General features: G+C 41.3%; 1 protein-coding gene across 4 annotated transcripts in view; it reads right to left on the minus strand.

The window, feature by feature from the left end:
• Nucleotides 1-20,754, minus strand: part of nsd1b (nuclear receptor binding SET domain protein 1b) — a 322,978-nt gene that overhangs the window by 284,721 nt on the left and 17,503 nt on the right. For all 4 annotated transcript variants that reach the window (XR_012050614.1, XM_061963023.1, XM_072913851.1 and 1 more), the window contains exons 11-16: nt 19,883-20,020; nt 16,703-16,826; nt 16,423-16,623; nt 16,180-16,359; nt 7,324-7,480; nt 6,942-7,147 (exon numbers count right to left, since the gene is read on the minus strand). Coding sequence is in view for 3 of the 4 variants with exons in the window: in XM_061963023.1 (XP_061819007.1) it covers nt 6,942-7,147; nt 7,324-7,480; nt 16,180-16,359; nt 16,423-16,623; nt 16,703-16,826; nt 19,883-20,020 (1,006 nt within the window). In the remaining variant the exon portion in view is untranslated. The remainder of the gene's footprint in view (nt 1-6,941; nt 7,148-7,323; nt 7,481-16,179; nt 16,360-16,422; nt 16,624-16,702; nt 16,827-19,882; nt 20,021-20,754) is intronic.

A 20,754-nucleotide genomic window follows, 5' to 3' on the forward strand; every position in this document is an offset into this window, starting at 1 on the left:
CACCGCATGGGCTCCGGAACACTTCAGAAAACCACTGTCGGTAACTACAGTTTGTCGCTACATCTGTTAGTGCAAGTTATAACTATACTATGCAAAGCGAAAGCCATTTATCAACAACACCCAGAAACGCCGCCGGCTTCGCTGGGCCCGAGCCCATCTAAGATGGACTGATGCAAAAAAGAAAAAAAAAAGAAAAAAAGTGACCTTCGATCCGTCAGGTGGTACTGCATCAAAAACCGACATCAGTGTGTAAAGGATATCACCACATGGGCTCCGGAACACTTCAGAAAACTACTGTCAGTAACTACAGTTTGTCGCTACATCTGTAAGTGCAAGTTATAACTCTACCATGCAAAGCGAAAGCCATTTATCAACAACACCCAGAAACGCCGCCGGCTTCGCTGGGCTCGAGCCCATCTAAGATGGACTGATGCAAAGTGGAAAAGTGTTCTGTGGTCTGACGAGTCCACATTTCAAATTGTTTTTGAAAACTGTGGACGTCGTGTCCTCCGGACCAAAGAGGAAAAGAACAATCTGGGCTGTTATAGGCGCAAAATTCAAAAGCCAGCATCTGTGATGGTATGGGGGTGTATTAGTGCCCAAGGCAAGGGTAACTTACCCATCTGTGAAGGCACCATTAATGCTGAAAGGTTCATACAGGTTTTGGAGCAACATATGTTGCCATCCAAGCAATGTCGTTTTCATGGACGCCCCTGCTTATTTCAGCAAGGCAATGCCAAGCCACATTCTGCACGTGCTACAACAGCGTGGCTTCGTAGTAAAAGAGTGCGGGTACTAGACTGGCCTGCCTGTAGTCCAGACCTGTCTCCCATTGAAAATGTGTGACACATTATGAAGCGTAAAATACGACAACGGAGACCCCGGAATATTGAACAACTTAAGCTGTACATCAAGCAAGAATGGGAAATAATTCCACCTGAAAAGCTTCAAAATTTGTTCTCCTTAGTTGCAAACGTTTACTGAGGGTTGTTAAAAGGAAAGGCCATGTAACACAGTGGTAAAAATGCCCCCGTGACAGCTTTTTTGCAATGTGTTGCTGCCATTAAATTTTAAGTTATTGATTATTTGCAAAATAAATTGTGTTTCCCAGTTCGAACATTAAATATCTTGTCTTTGCAGTCTATTCAATTGAATATAAGTTGAAAAGGATTTGCTAATCATTGTATTCTGTTTTAATTTACGATTTACACAACGTGCCAACTTCACTGGTGTTGTACAACATGCACACACGACCAGAGCATACAAACACCTAAATGTACAGTATAATAATTATAACACACCAGTAAATACAAAACACAGGACATAGTATTTTCAGTGCTTATGCAGATGTTCAAGTCCATGGTTCACTTAAATAATTGCTCCTTCACACTTCACTCCTGCACTGCACTATGTATTTTTTGTTTTTTACCTTTATTCAAGTTTTCAGTAGTTTTCTATTATGTTGGCTCTATAGTTTTGTTTTAAAGCCTTTGCACATGTTTTTTTTACAGTATGTTAGTCCTGGTCTTGGTTATTTGAAAAATGTCAGTTCCTCTGAGCTTGTAGCACGATTTCCTGGGTCGGACGATCTCTTAAGATACTGTAGCGAAGCATGTGGTTGTGTGCCTTGTACATCACAAATGCTGTGTTCAAATCGATTAGCTCATGCAATTTTAATGTGTTTGATTTAATAAAAAGAGGATTTGTTGGGGCACTACTTTCGGCATGGTTAACTACTATGAGAGCTTTCTTTTGTAATAAGAAAATTGGTTGTATAATTGTTTTATATGCGTTATTAATTATACTATTAATGTAGATTTTTCCTTACATAATATCGTTTTGCTCTATTTTTCAATTGTTGCTGCTTATTGTACGTTTGTTGAGAATGTTTTTTTCTACAGATTTCTCCAACCCTTTGAGTGACTCTTTCTTTATTAAAATTAAAAACTAATCTAGCATCTATTCCTGGTGTTATTGTAGACTGTACTTGTGTTTAGAGACTTCTGTCACTCCATGTTTCAAGCTGCTGGGAGCTTTGCACTCTCCTTAAAAGCCGCCAATGTCATCTTAAATTTTCTACATCGCTGTCCGTGGGTATATCTCGGATGTATCATATTGTACAATGTGGAAAATGTGTTTTTTTTTGGTATGAGCGTTTGAATTGTGTCCAGTCCCGTCTCTTGTACAGGCCAGGTTTTGATGGGAAGCTTACACGGGACTGTGAAAAGGCAAAAACCCTGAACCAGCACCAAACTCAGCAGGATTTAGCCTGAAAGGAACTCTGATCGAGCTGGTAGGAGGCTCGTTTATTGCAGCCGCTCTTAATCTTTGTTTCACCTTTTTGTATCTGAACTGCATGGCAAAAAAAAAAAAAGACCATGTACTTACTACATGTTCACTGTAAATATTGCTACATATGGGATTTTGGTTATAAATGGCCATTCAAAAAATGTCTAATGTCTTTTTGTCTAACCACCTCCAAATGGGGCGGTATAGCTCGGTTGGTAGAGTGAGTGGACGTGCCAGCAACTTGAGGGTTCCAGGTTCGATCCCCGCTTCCGCCATCCTAGTCACTGCCGTTGTGTCCTTGGGTAAGACACTTTACCCACCTGCTCCCAGTGCCACCCACACTGGTTTAAATGTAATTTAGATATTGGGTTTCACTATGTAAAAGCCCTTTGAGTCACTAGAGAAAAGCGCTATATAAATATAATTCACTTCACTTCACAAATATGGCAGCAAGTCAAAAGTTTGCTCCCAGAGCTGAAACCTTCCTCTGATATCGCTAATCCAGGGGTGCCTCAAATGTTTTTCCCTGAGGGCCACAGACTGGCAAATAAAATTGATACGGGGGCCATTTTGGTAGTTTTCACCTTCAAACCAATACAATATATAGATTTTTTTTCAAAATATAGAAATTAGAGAATGCAATTTTGGTAGAAATGTTGTGTGAATGCCATACTTGCCAACTCTCCCGATTTTCCCCGGAGACTCCCTAATTTCAGTGCCCCTCCCGAAAATCTCCCGGGGATACCATTCTCCCGGATTTCTCCCAATTTCCACCCGGACAACACTATTGGGGGCGTGCCTTTAAGGCACTGCCTTTAGCGTCCTCTCTCACCTGAAACCTTCGCCCCTTAACGGCCGCATGCTGTCCAGGCGTCCGCTTTTCCTCCATATAAACAGCGTGCCGGCCCAGTCACATAATAATGTAGCGTTGGACGGGTTTAAAAATGGTCTTTACTTGAAGATGTCAAGAAATGCTGACACGTTGTATGATCTTTTAACTGGTTTAATGATAATGTTCATTTCAAGCACACGCACACAAGTGAATGCGAAGCATACTTGGTCAACAGCCACACATGTCACACTGACGGTGGCCGTATAAACAACTTTAACACGGTTACAAATATGCGCCACACTGTCAACCCACACCAAACAAAAATGACAAACACATTTCGGGAGAACATCCGCACCGTAACACAACATAAACACAACAGAACAAATACCAAGAAGCCCTTGCAGCACTAATTCTTCCGGGACGCTACAATAACATCTACGGCTTTTGAAGCTCAGTGCACAACTGCACACACAACAAGAAGGAGACGAAGCAGAAGAACGAAGAAGAGACATGGCGACGACGAGTAAGAAGAAAAAATACGCAATATATAAATACTCAACCTCGCCCCCCCAACCTCGCCCCCGCAACCACGCCCCCAACACCCGCACCCCCTATCTCCCGAATTTGGAGGTCTCAAGGTTGGCAAGTATGGTGAATGCTGAAGGGCCAAAGCCAAATTGAAATGCTATCAGTTAGCACACTGGCAAGATATCATCAGGCAACAAAAAATATGAGCAAACTGAGCTACAAATGCTAGCGTGCTAACAGTACTATGCTAACAGTTAGCGTTAGTGAACTATCAAAACATATGACACCGAGGCGCGTACCTAGTTAAAAAGACTAGCATTGTAATGTTAGCATACTAAAATGCTAACTGTAACATGCGTCAAGAATCAAAATGTATTACTCTCCGGTGTGTACCTGAAAAAAAAACGTTTTAAATGCTAGCATGCTAACATTAGCATGCACCAAGTACCAAAATAGGACTATGGTGTATTCCTACAAAAATGAGTTACAAAAAACCCAGCATACTAACAGGTATCATTTGTCAAGTGACAAAACATTTGACAATAGAGGGAATATCAGAAAAAAGCCACCGTGCTAATATTAGAGTACCGTATTTTTCGGATTATAACTAGCAGTTTTTTTCATAGTTTGGGAGTGCGATTTATACTCTGGGGCGACTTATGTGTGAAATTATTAACACATTTACGTAAAATATCAAATAATATTATTTATCTCATTCACGTAAAACAATGGTCCCCAGCCTTTTTGTCGGGTATTGTTTTTTTTTTGTTTTTTTTTCCATAAAGAAATACAATCATGTGTGCTTACGGACTGTATCCCTGCAGACTGTTTTGATCTATATTGATATATAATGTATATATTGTGTTTTTTATTTTGATTTAATTAAAAAAAAAAAAAATAAATAAAACATTTTTAATTTCTTGTGCGGCCCGGTACCAATCGATCCGCGGACGTAAGAGACTTGGCGTATATCAGCAATCGTCACACACACACGTCAACCAATACAAATTTGGCGGGGGTGGGTCATGGCAGAAGTGCATTGTGAAAAAAAAAAATGCTACCTGCTACTACTTCCGTACCTATGAAAATTGATCATTTCAACATTGGCGGTAACTTATAAAAACTGAGAAGGGCTGAACAAAAATGGCACCGAAAAGGAAATCATATACTGCAGGTTACAAGCTGGAAGTAGTGAAATATGAGGCAGAAAACCGCAATCGAGCAGCAGAAAGAAAGTTTGGAGTAAGCGAGAAACTTGGAAGGGACTGGCGAAAAGCGGAGGCTACTCTTACTGAAATGAAGAAAACTAAAAAAGAAACCATCCTGTCCGGATTCAGAAAGGCTGGAATAATTGGAACTGCAACTGACGATGACTCTGACGTAAGCGACGTACCGATAGAAGGGGAAGCGGCGCATTGTCTACCTTTGGAGTTGGCAGAGTTGTTTAGAAGCGACACGGAGGAAGATGATTTTAATGGGATTTAGCGATTAGGAGTGACAGATTGTTTGGTAAACGTATAGCATGTTCTATATGTTATAGTTATTTGAATGACTCTTACCATAATATGTTACGTTAACATACCAGGCACGTTCTCAGTTGGTTATTTATGAGTCATATAACGTACACCAGGGGTGCTCACACTTTTTCCTACTTTTTAATTGATCAAGTCATGGGGATCTACCTCATTCATATATATAATTTATATTTATTTATTTATGAAATATATGTTTTTGTTAACAAGTTAAAGGTGTTTAATGATAATGCAAGCATGTTTAACACATATAGTTAATATTGTTAAAAAATTAAAGGTGTTTAATGATAATACAAGTATGTTTAATACATATAGTTAATATTGTTAACAAGTTAAAGGTGTTTAAAGATAATGCAAGCATGTTTAACACATATAGTTAATATTGTTAACAAGTTAAAGGTGTTTAATGATAATACAAGCATGTTTAACACATAGTTAATATTGTTAATAAATTAAAGGTGTTTAAAGATAATACAAGCATGTTTAACACATATAGTTAATATTGTTAACAAGTTAAAGGTGTTTAATGATAATACAAGAATGTTTAATACATATAGTTAATATTGTTAACAACTTAAGGGTGTTTAAAGATAATACAAGCATGTTTAACACATATAGTTAATATTGTTAACAAGTTAAAGGTGTTTAAAGATAATACAAGAATGTTTAACACATATAGTTAATATTGTTAACAAGTTAAAGGTGTTTAAAGATAATACAAGCATGTTTAACACATATAGTTAATATTGTTTACAAGTTAAAGGTGTTTAAAGATAATACAAGCATGTTTAACACATATACCGGTAGTTAATATTGTTTACAAGTTAAAGGTGTTTAAAGATAATACAAGCATGTTTAACACATATAGATTCCTTTCTTTCATGAAGACAAGAATATAAGTTGGTGTATTACCTGATTCTGACGACTTGCATTGATTGGAATCAGACAGTAGTGCTGATAATGTCCGCATTTTCGAATGGAGGAGAAAAAAAGTCCTCCTTTCTGTCCAATACCACATGAAAGTGGTTGGTTTTTGGCATCTTATTTGTCCAGCTTCCGTACTCCTTTGTATACACTTTACAAGAAATACATTGTCGGCAAACTCCGTAGCTTGCGCACGCCAGCTTTCTGTGACTCTTATTTTGTTAGCGCAACTGTGCAGTCGGTCTTTGGAGTTTTGACAACAGGTACGGCGCCAGAGTCTGTTGAAATAAAGTGTTTCTCGCCTTCCTGTCGGTAATTTTAATGAGCTGGCAGCAGCCAGCGTCATCTCAGAAGACCCTCGGGTGCCGTGAATGTCAATCAAGTGACGAAAGTGACGTCATAGTGAAGATTTATGATCGCTCATTTTTAGGACTATTTTTTTAATGCCTGGCTGGTGATCGACTGACACACCCTCCGAGATCGACCGGTAGCTCGCGATCGACGTAATGAGCACCCCTGACGTACACTTATTCAGTCTGTTGTTCACTATTCTTTATTTATTTTAAATTGCCTTTCAAATGTCTAAATTTCCCCCCAAAACGCGACTTATATATGTTTTTTTTCCTTCTTTATTATGCATTTTCGGCCGGTGCGATTTATACTCCGGAGCGACTTATAATCCGAAAAATACGGTACATATTAAATATTATATGATAATAGAAAATTAAAAAATACCTACAGGCCGCACTTTGGACACCCCTGCACTAGTCCAACCATTAATATACTTGTGCTACATTGATATATTATTGCCCATAATAACATTATGCCAATCATACCTTTCCTGTAGGTGGCGTCGACACCTTTTCCCATCCTGTCCTTGCTGTTGGCGTCCACGTCCATATAAGGAAAGACTCGGGCCTGGTAGGTCCACAGGTAGTCGTTGGAGCCGAAGAAGTGAACGGGGAACTCGCCCACGTCGTGCCGCATACGCTGGATGTTCTCCGGGATGGTATTGGGATGGCTGACCTCGGCAGGCCACCACCTTGGCGAGGACACACAAGCAACAGAAAGGCATTATTGCAGACCACCATCATGCATCCCATTGGACATGCTTGTTGTGGTTTCTGGTTTACGTCACATAGTCTAAAAGTAAGTTGTTCCACAGTAAAAGTTCTTTATTTAATACACAGACTACAAAGTTCAAAGGTCACCACTCACCTGTAGCGTCCGACCTTGACCCACAAGATGTCCTTGTAGTGAGGTTTCTTCCCCGCCTTGCAGTCGTTGCAGTACCAGCTGCCTCTGGGCATCTCAATGTTTAGACACTCGCGGTGGAAGGCGGCGGGGCAGGACTCGCAGCACAACAGACTGCCCCCTAAAGGACAGAGGGCAGCAGGTCAACTGCGAATTACGTGGTCAAAAGTTTACGTACACTTGTAAAGAACATAATGTCATGGCTGTCTTGAGTTTCCAATCATTTCTACAAGTCTTATTTTTTTGTGATAGAGTGATTGGAGCACATACTTGTTGGTCACAAAAAACATTCATGAAGTTTGGTTCTTTTATGAATTTATTATGGGTCTACTGAAAATGTGAGCAAATGTGCTGGGTCAAAAGTATACATACAGTAATATTAATATTTGCTTACATGTACCTTAGCAAGTTTCACTGCAATAAGGCGCTTTTGGTAGCCATCCACAAGCTTCTGGTTCAATTTTTGACCACTCCTCTTGACAACATTGGTGCAGTTCAGCTAAATTTGTTGGTTTTCTGACATGGACTTGTTTCTTCAGCATTGTCCACACGTTTAAGTCCGGACTTTGGGAAGGCCATTCTAAAACCTTCATTCTAGCCTGATTTAGCCATTCCGTTACCACTTTTGACGTGTGTTTGGAGTCATTGTCCTGTTGGAACACCCATCTGCGCCCGAGACCCAACCTCCGGGCTGATGATTTTAGGTTGTCCTGAAGAATTTGGAGGTAATCCTCCTTTTTCATTGTCCCATTTACTCTCTGTAAAGCACCAGTTCCATTGGCAGCAAAACAGGCCCAGAGCATAATACTACCACCACCATGCTTGACGGTAGGTGTGGTGGTCCTGGAATTAAAGGGCTCACCTTTTCTCCTCCAAACATATTGCTGGGTACTGTGGCCAAACAGCTCCATTTTTGTTTCATCTGACATCACATGGACAAAGATAAGACCTTCTGGAGGAAAGTTCTGTGGTCAGATGAAACAAAAATGGAGCTGTGCGTGTATGTAAGTGTATGTAAACTTTTGACCACGACTGTATATGCTCTTACTTTATATTACCTACACCAGGGGTCGGCAACCTTTACCAGTCAAAGAGCCATTTTGACCAGTTTCACAAATTATAGAAAACAATGGGAGCCGCAAATTTTTTTTGAAATTTTAAATGAAATAATACTGCATACAAAGTTTTCTTTTTGCTCTGTGCTATGTATTAACCAGGGGTGTCAGACACGCTGCCCACACCTTTACATGGAATTTGTAAGCTTGTCAGCGTCATGCGTGCCGTGATGGTACAGCATATAGCACCCACGACAACCAGCGTGCCTGATCAGCCACACGTTGTATGGTGTTTCCGCTTGATCACGTAGGTGACAGCAAGGCATACTTGGTCAACAACCAAAGGGGGGGGGGGGGGGGGGGGGGGGGTTTGATGTGTGAGGGAGCAGGGTTGGGGTGGGGGCGGGGTTTGGTGGTAGCAGGGGTGTATAATGTAGCCCGGAAGAGTCAGGGCTGCATGGGATTCTGGGTGTTTGTTCTGTTGTGTTTATGTTGTGTTAAGGTGCAAATGTTCTCCCGAAATGTGTTTGTCATTCTTGTTTGGTTTTGGTTCAAAGTGTGGCGCATTATTAGTAAGATGTATAATGTAGCCCGGAAGAGTCAGGGCTGCATGGGATTCTGGGTGTTTGTTCTGTTGTGTTTATGTTGTGTTAAGGTGCAAATGTTCTCCCGAAATGTGTTTGTCATTCTTGTTTGGTTTTGGTTCAAAGTGTGGCGCATTATTAGTAAGAGTGTTAAAGTTGTTTTATATGACCACCGTCAGTGTAACCTGTGTGGCTGTTGACAAAGTATGCCTTGCTGTCACGTACGTGTGCAAGCAGAAGGTGTATATTGTATAACAAGTGTTGGGCTGGCACGCTGTTAATACAGATTGTAGAGAGCGCCAAATGTTGTATCATCATGGCACGCCCTTATTATAGCTGTAAGGGTGAAAATCGGTGAATAATAATCCCGGGAGTTTTCTGCGAGAGGCACTGAAATCCGGAAGTCTCACGGGAAAATTGGGGGGTTCAGCAAGAAAGCTGCTGAGCCGCATCAGAGTGATCAAAGAGCCGCATGCGGCTCCGGAGCCGCGGGTTGCCGACCCCTGACCTACACCAAGGTACTGATGCGACATTTCTTGGCCTTTATCCTATAGTTAATGTGATTCAAATGAAAGTATTTTAGGCCTTGGCAGAGACACTTCTTGTCACTTTTTGATATAATCGACATCTGATTCTACTAAAAGCCGCGTCCATCCATCTTATTCTGCTTATCTGGGGTCGGGTTACAGGGGCAGCAGCCTAAGCAGAGAAACTTCCTTCTTTCTGCTACTTCGTCTAGCTTCTCCCGGGAGATCCTGAGTCGTTCCTAGGCCAGCTGGGAAACATAGTCTCGCCAAGGTGTCCTGGGTCTTCCTCGGCCTCCTACTGGTCGGACGTGCCCTGAACACCTCCCTTCAAGACCCTGATTGCGCCTAAAAATTCTGTCCATACAAGTTATGAACAGAATCGTTGACAAAGGGCAGCCATGGTGCAATCCAACCCTCACTGGACTAAGCTCTGACACTTATCAAACAGGGAGTGGACCGCCACAGTCAGAGCACTCCCCACAAGACTTCCCCAGGGACACGGTCAAATGTCTGCTTCAAATCCACAAAGCATATGTAGACTGGTTGGGCAGACACTCATGCACCTTGAAGGACCCTGCCAAGAGTATAAAGCTGGTCCAAAGTTCCATGACCAGGATCAAAACCACACTGCTTCTTCTGAATCTTCTTCTGACTACCCTGCGTAGCCTCCTCTCCGGTTCACATGAATAGACCTTACCAGGCAGGCTGAGAACATTGTACCGAGCTGTGGCACATTTTAATGAACAAAACAAGTATTCGTATATTTATGATAGTGACACAAATACCCAGTGTGCCTTTTGCTCTACTTAGCTATAACCACATTAGCGCCTCCAACAAGGAGGTGCTAATGCATGCTTTTATTTCCTGTCGTTTAGACGATTGTAATGCTCTCGGCTCTTCCCAAAAATAATATATATGTATGATTACAAACTCAGCAACATGCATGCTGACGAGGACCAGAAGGCGGGAGCACATTACACCAGTTTTAAAGTCGCTGCATTAACTTCCCGTTCGCTTCGCGGTCCATTTTAAAGTTCTCTTAATAGTTTTTGAATGACTTAATGGCCTTGCGACTTCTTATCTATCAGACCTGCTTTGACTGTATCAACCTTCGCGGATCCTGAGGTCCTCTAGCACTGGCCTTTTATCGTTACCAAATTCCAGACCAAAGACCCACGGTGAGGCGGCATTTAGCCACTAGGCCCCCACCTGTGGAACAGCCAGCCAGAGAGCCTCAGGACTGCGGAGACTGTTGAAATAATTAAAAAAAATAGGCTAAAACCACACCTTTTTAAATCAGGCTTTTTACTGATCATGTTCAACTCCCATCTTTTTTTTGTTTTTTTTATTGTGTTATTTTCCATATTATCTATTGTTAGTATTACCATTCTCCCAATGTTATGTTTTTATTAACTTATTAATGTATTATTTTTAGAGATGTCCGATAATGGCTTTTTTGCCGATATCCGATATTGTCCAACTCTTAATTACCGATTCCGATATCAACCGATACCGATATATACAGTCGTGGAATTAACACATTATTATGCCTAATTTTGTTGTGATGCCCCGCTGGATGCATTAAACAATGTAACAAGGTTTTCCAAAATAAACCAACTCAAGTTATGGAAAAAAGTGCCAACATGGCACTGCCATATTTATTATTGAAGTCACAAAGTGCATTATTTTTTTTTAACATGCCTCAAAACAGCAGCTTGGAATTTAGGACACGCTCTCCCTGAGAGAGCATGAGGAGGTTGAGGTGGGCGGGGTTGGGAGTGTGCGGGGTTGAGGTGGGGGGGGGGGGGGGGGGGTTGGGTAGGGGGTAGCGGCGGTGTATATTGTAGCGTCCCGGAAGAGTTAGTGCTGCAAGCGGTTCTGGGTATTTGTTCTGTTGTGTTTATGTTGTGTTACGGTGCGGATGTTCTCCCGAAATGTGTTTGTCATTCTTGTTTGGTGTGGGTTCACAGTGTGGCGCATATTTGTAACAGTGTTAAAGTTGTTTATACGGCCACCCTCAGTGTGACCTGTATGGCTGTTGACCAAGTATGAATTGCATTCACTTGTGTGTGTGAAAAGCCGTAGATATTATGTGACTGGGCCGGCACGCAAAGGCAGTGCCTTTAAGGTTTATTGGCGCTCTGTACTTCTCCCAACGTCCGTGTACACAGCGGCGTTTTAAAAAGTCATACATTTTACTTTTTGAAACCGATACCGAAAATTTTGAAACCGATACCGATAATTTCCGATATTACATTTACATCTAATTATTTTGCATATATTTTATCAAAGTTTCATACAATTTTCTAGATGATGTTCATTTTAGGTATTCTCCGGTGTGGACGCCCTAAAGGTGGCGTTTTTCCTCAATCCTCAGTGCCATGCCATGTTTTGTTTTGCTTTTGTCAATAATGCTGAGTGTGCTTTTGTATGTATGTATGTATTTTTTTTTTTTGTCGATACAGCATTCTTTGTTTGCCACTTGCCTGTGCATGGAAAGTACTATATAAATAACGTTTGATTTAACTACCAATTAATAATACCTTAAAATAAGACATGTGGTTCTATTGTCAGGATTTCCCCTACATGTGATTGACCGTGGCGAGGCGCCACTGCAAAATAAAAGCTGCCACACCTTACAAATGAAGGGTTTTTTTACGTGAAAACGAATGAAAGTAATACATTGTATGAATGTATATATATAGCTTACTATTTACGCACTATTGACTAGTGATGCACGGATAATTCGGCCGCCGAAAGACTTTGATCACCAAAATAGCAGTGCCAAAACAGGATCTTGTGATGACGTAAGTAAGACGAGATTGTCTGGAGCAGACGCAGCATGTTTACGATGTACACATATTTTAATTTATTTGACATATAGTACAGGCCAAAAGTTTGGACACGCTTTCTCATTTCAGTGCGCTTTCTTTATTTTCAAGACTATTTACATTGTAGATTGTCACTGAAGGCATCAAAACTATGGCACCTGTGAAGTGAAAACTATTTCAGGTGACTACCTCTTGAAGCTCATCGAGAGAATGCCAAGAGTGTGCAAAGCAGTAATCAGAGCAAAGGGTGGCTATTTTGAAGAAACTACAATATAAAACCTGCTTTCAATTATTTCACCTTTTTTTGTTAAGTAAATAACTCCACATGTGTTCATTCATAGTTTTGATGCCTTCAGTGACAATCTACAATGTATATAGTCATGAAAATAAAGAAAATGCATTGAATGAGAAGGTGTGTCCAAACTTTTTGCCTGTACTGTATACCCACAGACAGCGATCTACAAAATGTGCAATGTGCAAATATGAAGAGGACATTGGCGCTCATGACCGAGGTACATTGGCTCCGGTGGATGGCGGCTTGGGCTGTGGCTCCTCTGTGGCACGCGCACAGCCCCGCTTCACACACCAGCCTGACCGACCCAGCCCTTGGAGCCAATCCTTGTCCCGACGTTACGGATCTGACTGGCCGACTTCCCTTACCCGCCTTGTTCGAACTTGCCAAAGGCTGTTCACACTGGATATACGGCAGTGGCGATTGCAATAAGACTTTTTTCTGATTTATTCGCAGCACTGAGTAGGTTGTTGCACTGCAGCCAAATTAGACAATCAATGAATAAATGCTTGGCTTTGTCCCACCCACGGACACTGAGCGTCTCTGGAAGTGAATATAAAGTGGGCTCGGCCTCGGCTGGCTAGGACGTCGGTCTTCCGCATGATGATTGGAGGATCTGTCTGAGGCTGAATCCCTATTTGATTGACAGCAAATTGAGTGAATCAGTGATCTTGAATTATAAACCACTGCCAGAGCATTTTTAATTGATTCATTCCATTGTTCTGTGTTGATATGGAGAATTTTACAATCATGTAAGTCAGTCTGAGGGCCGCCAAAAATATGTATCTCAGCTGTGGTCCGTCTGAGCCGCAGCAGTCCTCAGTTGTAATAAACTTTTCCACCACTTGTGGCAGTAATGACAAACAGAAGAAGTCTGGCGCTAAAGTCATAAAGAAGTTGAAGCGCAAAAATTATGACTAAAGTGGTGAATCTGTATTTTCATTTGCTTATATTTGTACTGGTAATTTAGTAAAGAAACATATTAATTATTAATTTAGTTGATCTATTTTAGCACAACGTATGTGTATGTAAATTACGGCGGGGCCTCACCTGCCATCATGGAAAGAAAAAAAATGTAAAAAGAAAAAAAATTAATTAAATTGTTATATGTATTCAGTGATTATACTATAAAGTTATTTTCCATTTAACTTCACCAGTTTTAGATTATTTTTATTCAAAATCGCTGAATTTTCACATTTGCCGTTCAAATACTGAGAAGAGACGGTGCGGTGATCAGCAGCCAGTTGAGGCACGTCACTCAGTTGTGCCTCACCATGGATTGCAGACTCGGCTAACTGCTGGCCTGCTGTGCAGTGAGACCGTATTGCTATATGAACTATATTATACATTTCCATAGTTTAGTTAGCTGAGGTATATAATGTACAGTGTATTTTGTCAACAACTGTATGTGTGTAACGTATTTCTTGTGCTTAGCAATCATAAAACTGCTGCGAAGACGCACTGTGTGAGGCTCGCAGTAATCCCGCCTCCTGGTGCCAGTTAATGCACCCCCGCGCAGAGTGCACCCCCGACGGGAGCGCCACACCAACCAAAGCCCACACCCAAACTCTCCACGTGCAAGACCAAATCCACCCAAAAAAAGTCACTTAACAAGAAGCCAAAAAGTGCAAAAACAACAATGCTCGCGCCGGAGGAGCCGTGAACGACTTCAGGGACACAACATTAGGTACACCTGCAGACTGCAGCACGGATTTCATATTTCATTCATTCACAACTCCTCCAACACGAACACTACTGTTCCCACACCTATAAGTAAAGGTAAGACCATAATAAGGTTTTTTTAATTAAATGTGCTTTTTTGTGTGCTACAGTTTGTATGTGTAAAGTTAAAGTTTAGTTAAAGTACCAATGATTGTCACACACACACTAGGTGTGGTGAAATTTGTCCTCTGCATTTGACCCATCCCTCGATCACCCCCTGGGAGGTGAGGGGAGCAGTGGGCAGCAGCAGCACCGCGCCCGGGAATAACTTTTGGTGATTTAACCCCCAATTCCAACCCTTGATGCTGAGTGCCAAGCAGGGAAGAATGCTGGTATGAGCTTTTAAACACAACCCGTTAACTGCTGCCAATCAAATGGTGAATAAGATACTCTTTAGGGTTGATATGTTTGTAAATCTGACTGTGATGAAGTCAGTGCCTCACCAGCCATCAACCTCACCGCACGTCACTGGTAAATTAATTTTTTGTCCCTTCCTATGTAGTATATTTGGTTAGTACTTATTCTTCTAATCAGCTTGACCTAAGTATAAGGTTTATGTGTTAAATAAATGATTACCTTTGTGATTAACACATGGTTTCATATAATTCTACAAGGTTGTAAACTGTAAGTAGGTGAGTGTGGAGGGGGGCGTGTCCAGCGGGCCTGCCGCGGAACGGGGTGTTGCCAGGACGGCCTCGAAGACAGCGACAGGTGCGTAGACGGCCCAGGTGGGCCTTGTTATCTAATCACCTATTTCCTTTATTAGCAGCAGCCGTGATGAGACGAGTAGTTGGAGGTGCTGCTGAGCAGACGCAGAAGGAAAAGACGTTGTGCTGAAAAGCAGAAAGACTTGCACTATTTATGAAAATAAAACAGTGTTACATTTAAATGTAGAGGTTGCCCTCTAGTGGGTTCTTCAGACCACCACGCACTGCCAGGAGAGCCAGGAATTCCGGGTATAACACTGTTTTATTTTCATAAATAGCGCAAGTCTTTCTGCTTTTCAGCACAACGTCTTTTCCTTCTGCGTCTGCTCAGCAGCACCTCCAACTCCTCGTCTCATCACGGCTGCTGCTAATAAAGGCGACAGACAGGTGATTAGATAAAAAGGCCCACCTGGGCCATCTACGCACCTGTCGCTGTCTTCGAGGCCGGTCCTGGCAACACCCCGTTTCGCGGCAGGCCACGCCACCCTCCACAGTTAGATATACTTATTGAATAGGATTAAAATCAAGAATAAGATTACTCATTCAGTGTTAATATTTGAGTGTAGTAGTGTCTGTCGTGGAAAAGTTAAGAACCCCTGATGTAAATAAAAAAATGTTTTGTCAAATCTAGCATGTGTATATTTTGTATCCGTTATTGGAGACTGTGCTTGTGTTTGAATAGTAGCTGAAAATGAGCTTCCCATACTGAAAAACCAGCAGCCGCCACTGGAGTACGGCTTGTGTAAAGTCGTACAATATGCAGCAACAATCGAAAAATAGAGCAAAACGCTGTAAGAACAAATATATGTTAATACTAATTACTAATAATACATATTTGTTTTTAAATGTACACAACACATTTTTATAGCCTTTTTAAAGAAAATGCAAATTATGCAAATTACACGATGACGTCATATTGACCACTGCCATAGCAACACTCTGACCGCCACAATTATATTGGCAAGCTCGGGTAAACCCTGATTGTACTGTGTTATAATAACCAAACCAAAGAGAACACAAAATATCAGATGTAACGTGTACAACTACGTCTATCAATTATGCATAAAACAAAAGATGGTTTTGCAGGAAGCTGCGTTGTTACCGTCTGTGCAAACAAAACACCAGCTGACGTTGACGTGCTCGTGGTTCTTGACACCCCGCCGCGGCGCGAAGTGGTTGGGACAGATGATGGTGTTGCTGGATAGGACCACGCAGCCGGCCGCCATGCAGAGGTCGTTGGCATGGTATGTGATCGGGCAGCGCACGCAGCGCATGAGATGACCTGCCCATGAGAAAACCTTGTCAGCCCAGCGGGCGCCACTTTTTAATAATGACACAAACGCACCTTTGGAGATGGAGGGACTGGTGGGGTTGGCGATAAAGCAGGTGAGGCAGACGTGGATGGAGCAGCGGAAGCCTCGGTTGACAGGCACGGTCGAGGCGAAGGCGGCGATGCACTCGCCGTGGTAGAACTTGCCGCAGATGGGGATCATGCAGCGGCGCACGTCCTCGCCGCGCTTCTTGCACACGAAGCAGGTGTGCACACCTGGAAGCATTGTAGAGGCAGACTTTTGGGTACAGCTCATTTAATGTTGATGCGGTTTGTTTTAAGTCCTTGAGCTTACCGGATTTGCACTCGGGGCACACAAACTTTCCTTTAGGGGCCTCGGCCAGAGAGATGCAGGCCAGGTGAAAGGCTCCACAGCATTGACCCTCACACAGCAGCAGCTCCCCGGTCTTCTCACACACCTTGTACACACAACATGCCTTTAGTAACACGATATAAGAATACGAAGCTACATGTTTTTGTAATCCTTTGTTTGCAACTTAAAGGCATTTCCACTGCCAGCAGATAAAAGTAGCATTGTTATATCTGTGAGGGTACAATGCCTTGTCACTGGGGGGGTTTATAAACCCTTTACACTTTTCAGATTGACACTGCATCTTAGCTGGTACTGCAGAGGGGACAGACTATTGCCTGGTAAATCCCGTAATTGATGCGCTACTTAAAAGGGAAACTGTGTTTTTTATTTATTTATTTATTTTTTTAGAATTTTTGCCTATCACAAGCCTTGTGTAAGACAAGTACACATATTTTTCTTTATTTATGCATTCTAAATAGTAAATAAATGCGATGAAACATTGCTCTATTTTGCGTATAAAGCCCTTAAAAAACATCCAAATACCTCCAATAAAGTTTTATATACATGATGTAAGTATATACGTAATGTAGAAACAGGCACATTTATAATAACATTCAATATTTATGTATTTTGCTCATTGTAAGCATTAATTTCAAAAACGCATCACAACGTTCGCTTTTTTTTCTAACATCACTGATTACTACTCACTGCAGACTTTGAGAGCCAACAAACAATGAAACATCACTTACTGCATAAGGTCTGCTGTCACTTAAGATGCCGAGTGATAAAATCTTGCTATGAAAAATGAGTCATACTCCTAGCGAAAACAAGGGGGATGGAACCAAGCGTATTTTCGTGTCGTTCTCGTCGTTTCCATGTCTAAATTGGATGCCAAAGTTGACCAACTTGACAGATTACGTCCTCATCCTTCTACTATCCAGTTGAGAGACATGATTTACGATTTAGAATAAACTCTTATGATCACTGAGGCAAGGAAACAACTCACCAGTTGATGCTTTGAAAATAGCCACCTAAGCTAGTGATCACGGCGCCGCTAAAAAGTTTGTCTGCGTTAACGCTTATAAGAACAATATCACTAATACTCGGTTAATATAAGTCACAAAATGTAAATGGAGTATTGTTGGAGGTTTTTGGATGGTTATTTATTGGGTTTTATGGGCAGAATAGAGAACATCCTATTGCCTCTACTGTAAGCTGACTTTTATTTACATTTAGTTACGCGTTAGAATGCATTATGAAAAAAAAACATCCGTCTTGTCCCTCATAATGATTGTGAATGATAAACAAAATTCCCCAAAAAGTGCACAGTTACTAGGGGTGTAATGGTACGTGTATTTGTATTGAACCGTTTCGGTAAGGGGGTTTTGGTTCGGTTCGGAGGTGTACCAAACGAGTTTGCACAAAAAAAATATTAAGTAGCCGCCTAAACTAAAGTCTTAACAAGCTGCTCCGCTTCCTTCTGCCTCTGTCTCTGTCAGTACTCTACACAGCACCCAGCATTGTCCCACCCACAAAACCATCTGATTGGTTACACGCAGAGCGGTAACAGCCAATCAGCAGTGCGTATTCAGAGCGGTAACAGTCAATCAGCAGTGCGTATTCAAAACGGTAACAGCCAATCAGCAGTGCGTATTCAGAGCGCATGTAGTCAGTGCTTAGCGTTTAGCAGGTAAGCATCAGGCAGCGGACTCTCCCCAAATTATAATAAACACCTCCCAGTCAACTACTAGTAACATCACTATGAGCCCGTTGACCTTCTAGAAATATAAAAGGCAGCTCAGCTCGCTCGCAGTCCTGGCTTGAGGTGAAGGCTAATTCGCTTTTAGCGTAACGTTAGCTCATTCTGCGGTGTGTGTGGGTGTGTGTGTGTGTGTTACGGACAGCAAAGCCCTGTCTGTCTGCTATTTCACTTTACCTTTGTCTGTGTTGATTGAGCTGTGTTGAAGCAGCAAAAAAGGACATTATGTTAAATGAAGAGTTTCAGTCTCTGATAGTTGACGGAGGCAGATAATTAGATATATCCATATTTGTGTGTTACTTCTTTTAAACTATAGTCATATTACAAAACAGCTAGTGTTCTTTATTTGTTATCTTTTAGTTGTCTGCAAATACTGTGTGCCTACTTTTGAGAATGTGAAGGGGGGAGATCTTCTCTGCTTCTCGTCTAAAACCGACTTTAGATAATAAACAAAAGGGACCTGGAGTGAGCTGGGAGAAAGGGGGAGTAGTAATAAATTATTTCTCTTATCTTTCCCTTTGCCCAGCTGTGGAGAAAGGGACAAGGAGGGTGGGGGCAAGAGAGACGAGATAAAAGAAGAAGTTTTGCCGTATGAAAAGTTAGACCAATTTAGCTGTGTGAGTGAGCGCTTCTGTACGGGATTTGGTCTCAAGTTTATTTCCAAAGGCTTTGGAAATTAAATTACAAAATACCTATTCTGTCTCTGGTGGTTCTTCTACTCAGCTTTACGTGTCATAAAAGAGCTTGGGAGTGACCAGCAACTTGAATTCTCTGGGAGGAACAACTGGTCCAAACGCAACATAGTCTATATAATAATGTAACTGCATCATAAAGCCTACATGAACTCCATGGTGTTCAGGGATGAATAGTCTCTCCTATTGCTATTGTACTATTTTTTTTAGCTATAGTTACATTAATCATTAGTAATGCAGCAGCCTAGTTTTGAATGGCAGGGTCCCTGCTATCACATGTTGATAAAAATATAACATTTACATAATAAAAATCAGCTACAAGCTTCCCAAATGCTGTAATAAATTAAGCATGATGAGTTGACTTGAAACTGTTTAAGGTTGCACTTTTTATATGTAGAAGAAAAGTTTTGTCATTTTATTTAAATCTGAGCAACAACTTGAGGCAGTTTAATGTTGATTAACGTGGGCAGAATTATTATAGTGTTCCCAATGTTAAAAGGATAAAGCCATTGTTTACAAATTTGGTAAATAAATAACCAAAAAATGTATATTTTGTTGTTTTCTTACTGTACCAAAAATTATCCAAACCGTGACCTCTAAACCGAGGTACGTACCGAACCAAACTTTTTGTGTACCGTTACACACCTAGCAGTTACCCTTTAAATGTGAACGTAAATAGAAAAGTATGAACGGAAATAGAATGCGGCTCACCTGACACACGTTCTCCTTTATGGAAGCAGTGCCGCCTCTGTCCCCGATGATCTTCCTGGCAGACCCGAGTGGATCATCACACAGCGACGAGTCGTCTTTAGTGGAGGAGAAGCTCTGATCCAACATGGAGGCTTCACCCTGAGTGTTACACCCCAAAAAACATGTTTTTATTTTTGTTCTTGTACCTAAAAGGGGAACTGTACTTTTTCGGGGGGAATTTTGATCATTCACAATGATGTGAGACAGGAACACATTTTTTAAATTTTTTTTATGCATTCTAACTTGCAAAAAAACGCTAGCAAAAGTCAGCCAACAAAGATTCGCTCTAAAAAACCTCCATCCAGGTTTTATATACACGCTGTAAGTATATGTAATGTAGTAACGGGCACATTTATAATAACATGTAATATTTACGTATTTTGGTCATTCAAAGCTTACAGCGGCGCATTAATTTCACAGATGCATCACAAAGTTGGCTTTTCCCTTCAACAACACTACTAATTATGAAAGACTCCATGAGAGACGATGACAACCACTTTGAGACAAATGATTTTCCAGAACCTTAACATTTTTTAGCCTGAATTAAATGAGAATGAGCTAAAGGTTTTAGAAGCTGAGTGAAAAACAGATCCAGCAAGTAGCACTATTGCTAAGTGCTATGAACATAATAAAACAATCATTTACTGTACAATGCTGCACCGGGATGCCGACTGATGGGATGTTTGTATCTTTCAGTTTAGATGAAAAATTATTCATAATCCTCAAGCAGGAAAAACCAAACAAACAAACGAATCAAGCGACTTTTCATGTCCTTCTCGCCATCTCCAGGTTTAAGTTGAATGTCAAAGTTGACCAACTTCTCGGTTTATGGC

Source organism: Nerophis lumbriciformis, linkage group LG09, assembly GCF_033978685.3.
Source record: "Nerophis lumbriciformis linkage group LG09, RoL_Nlum_v2.1, whole genome shotgun sequence".
Classification (NCBI taxonomy): Eukaryota; Metazoa; Chordata; class Actinopteri; order Syngnathiformes; family Syngnathidae; genus Nerophis; species Nerophis lumbriciformis.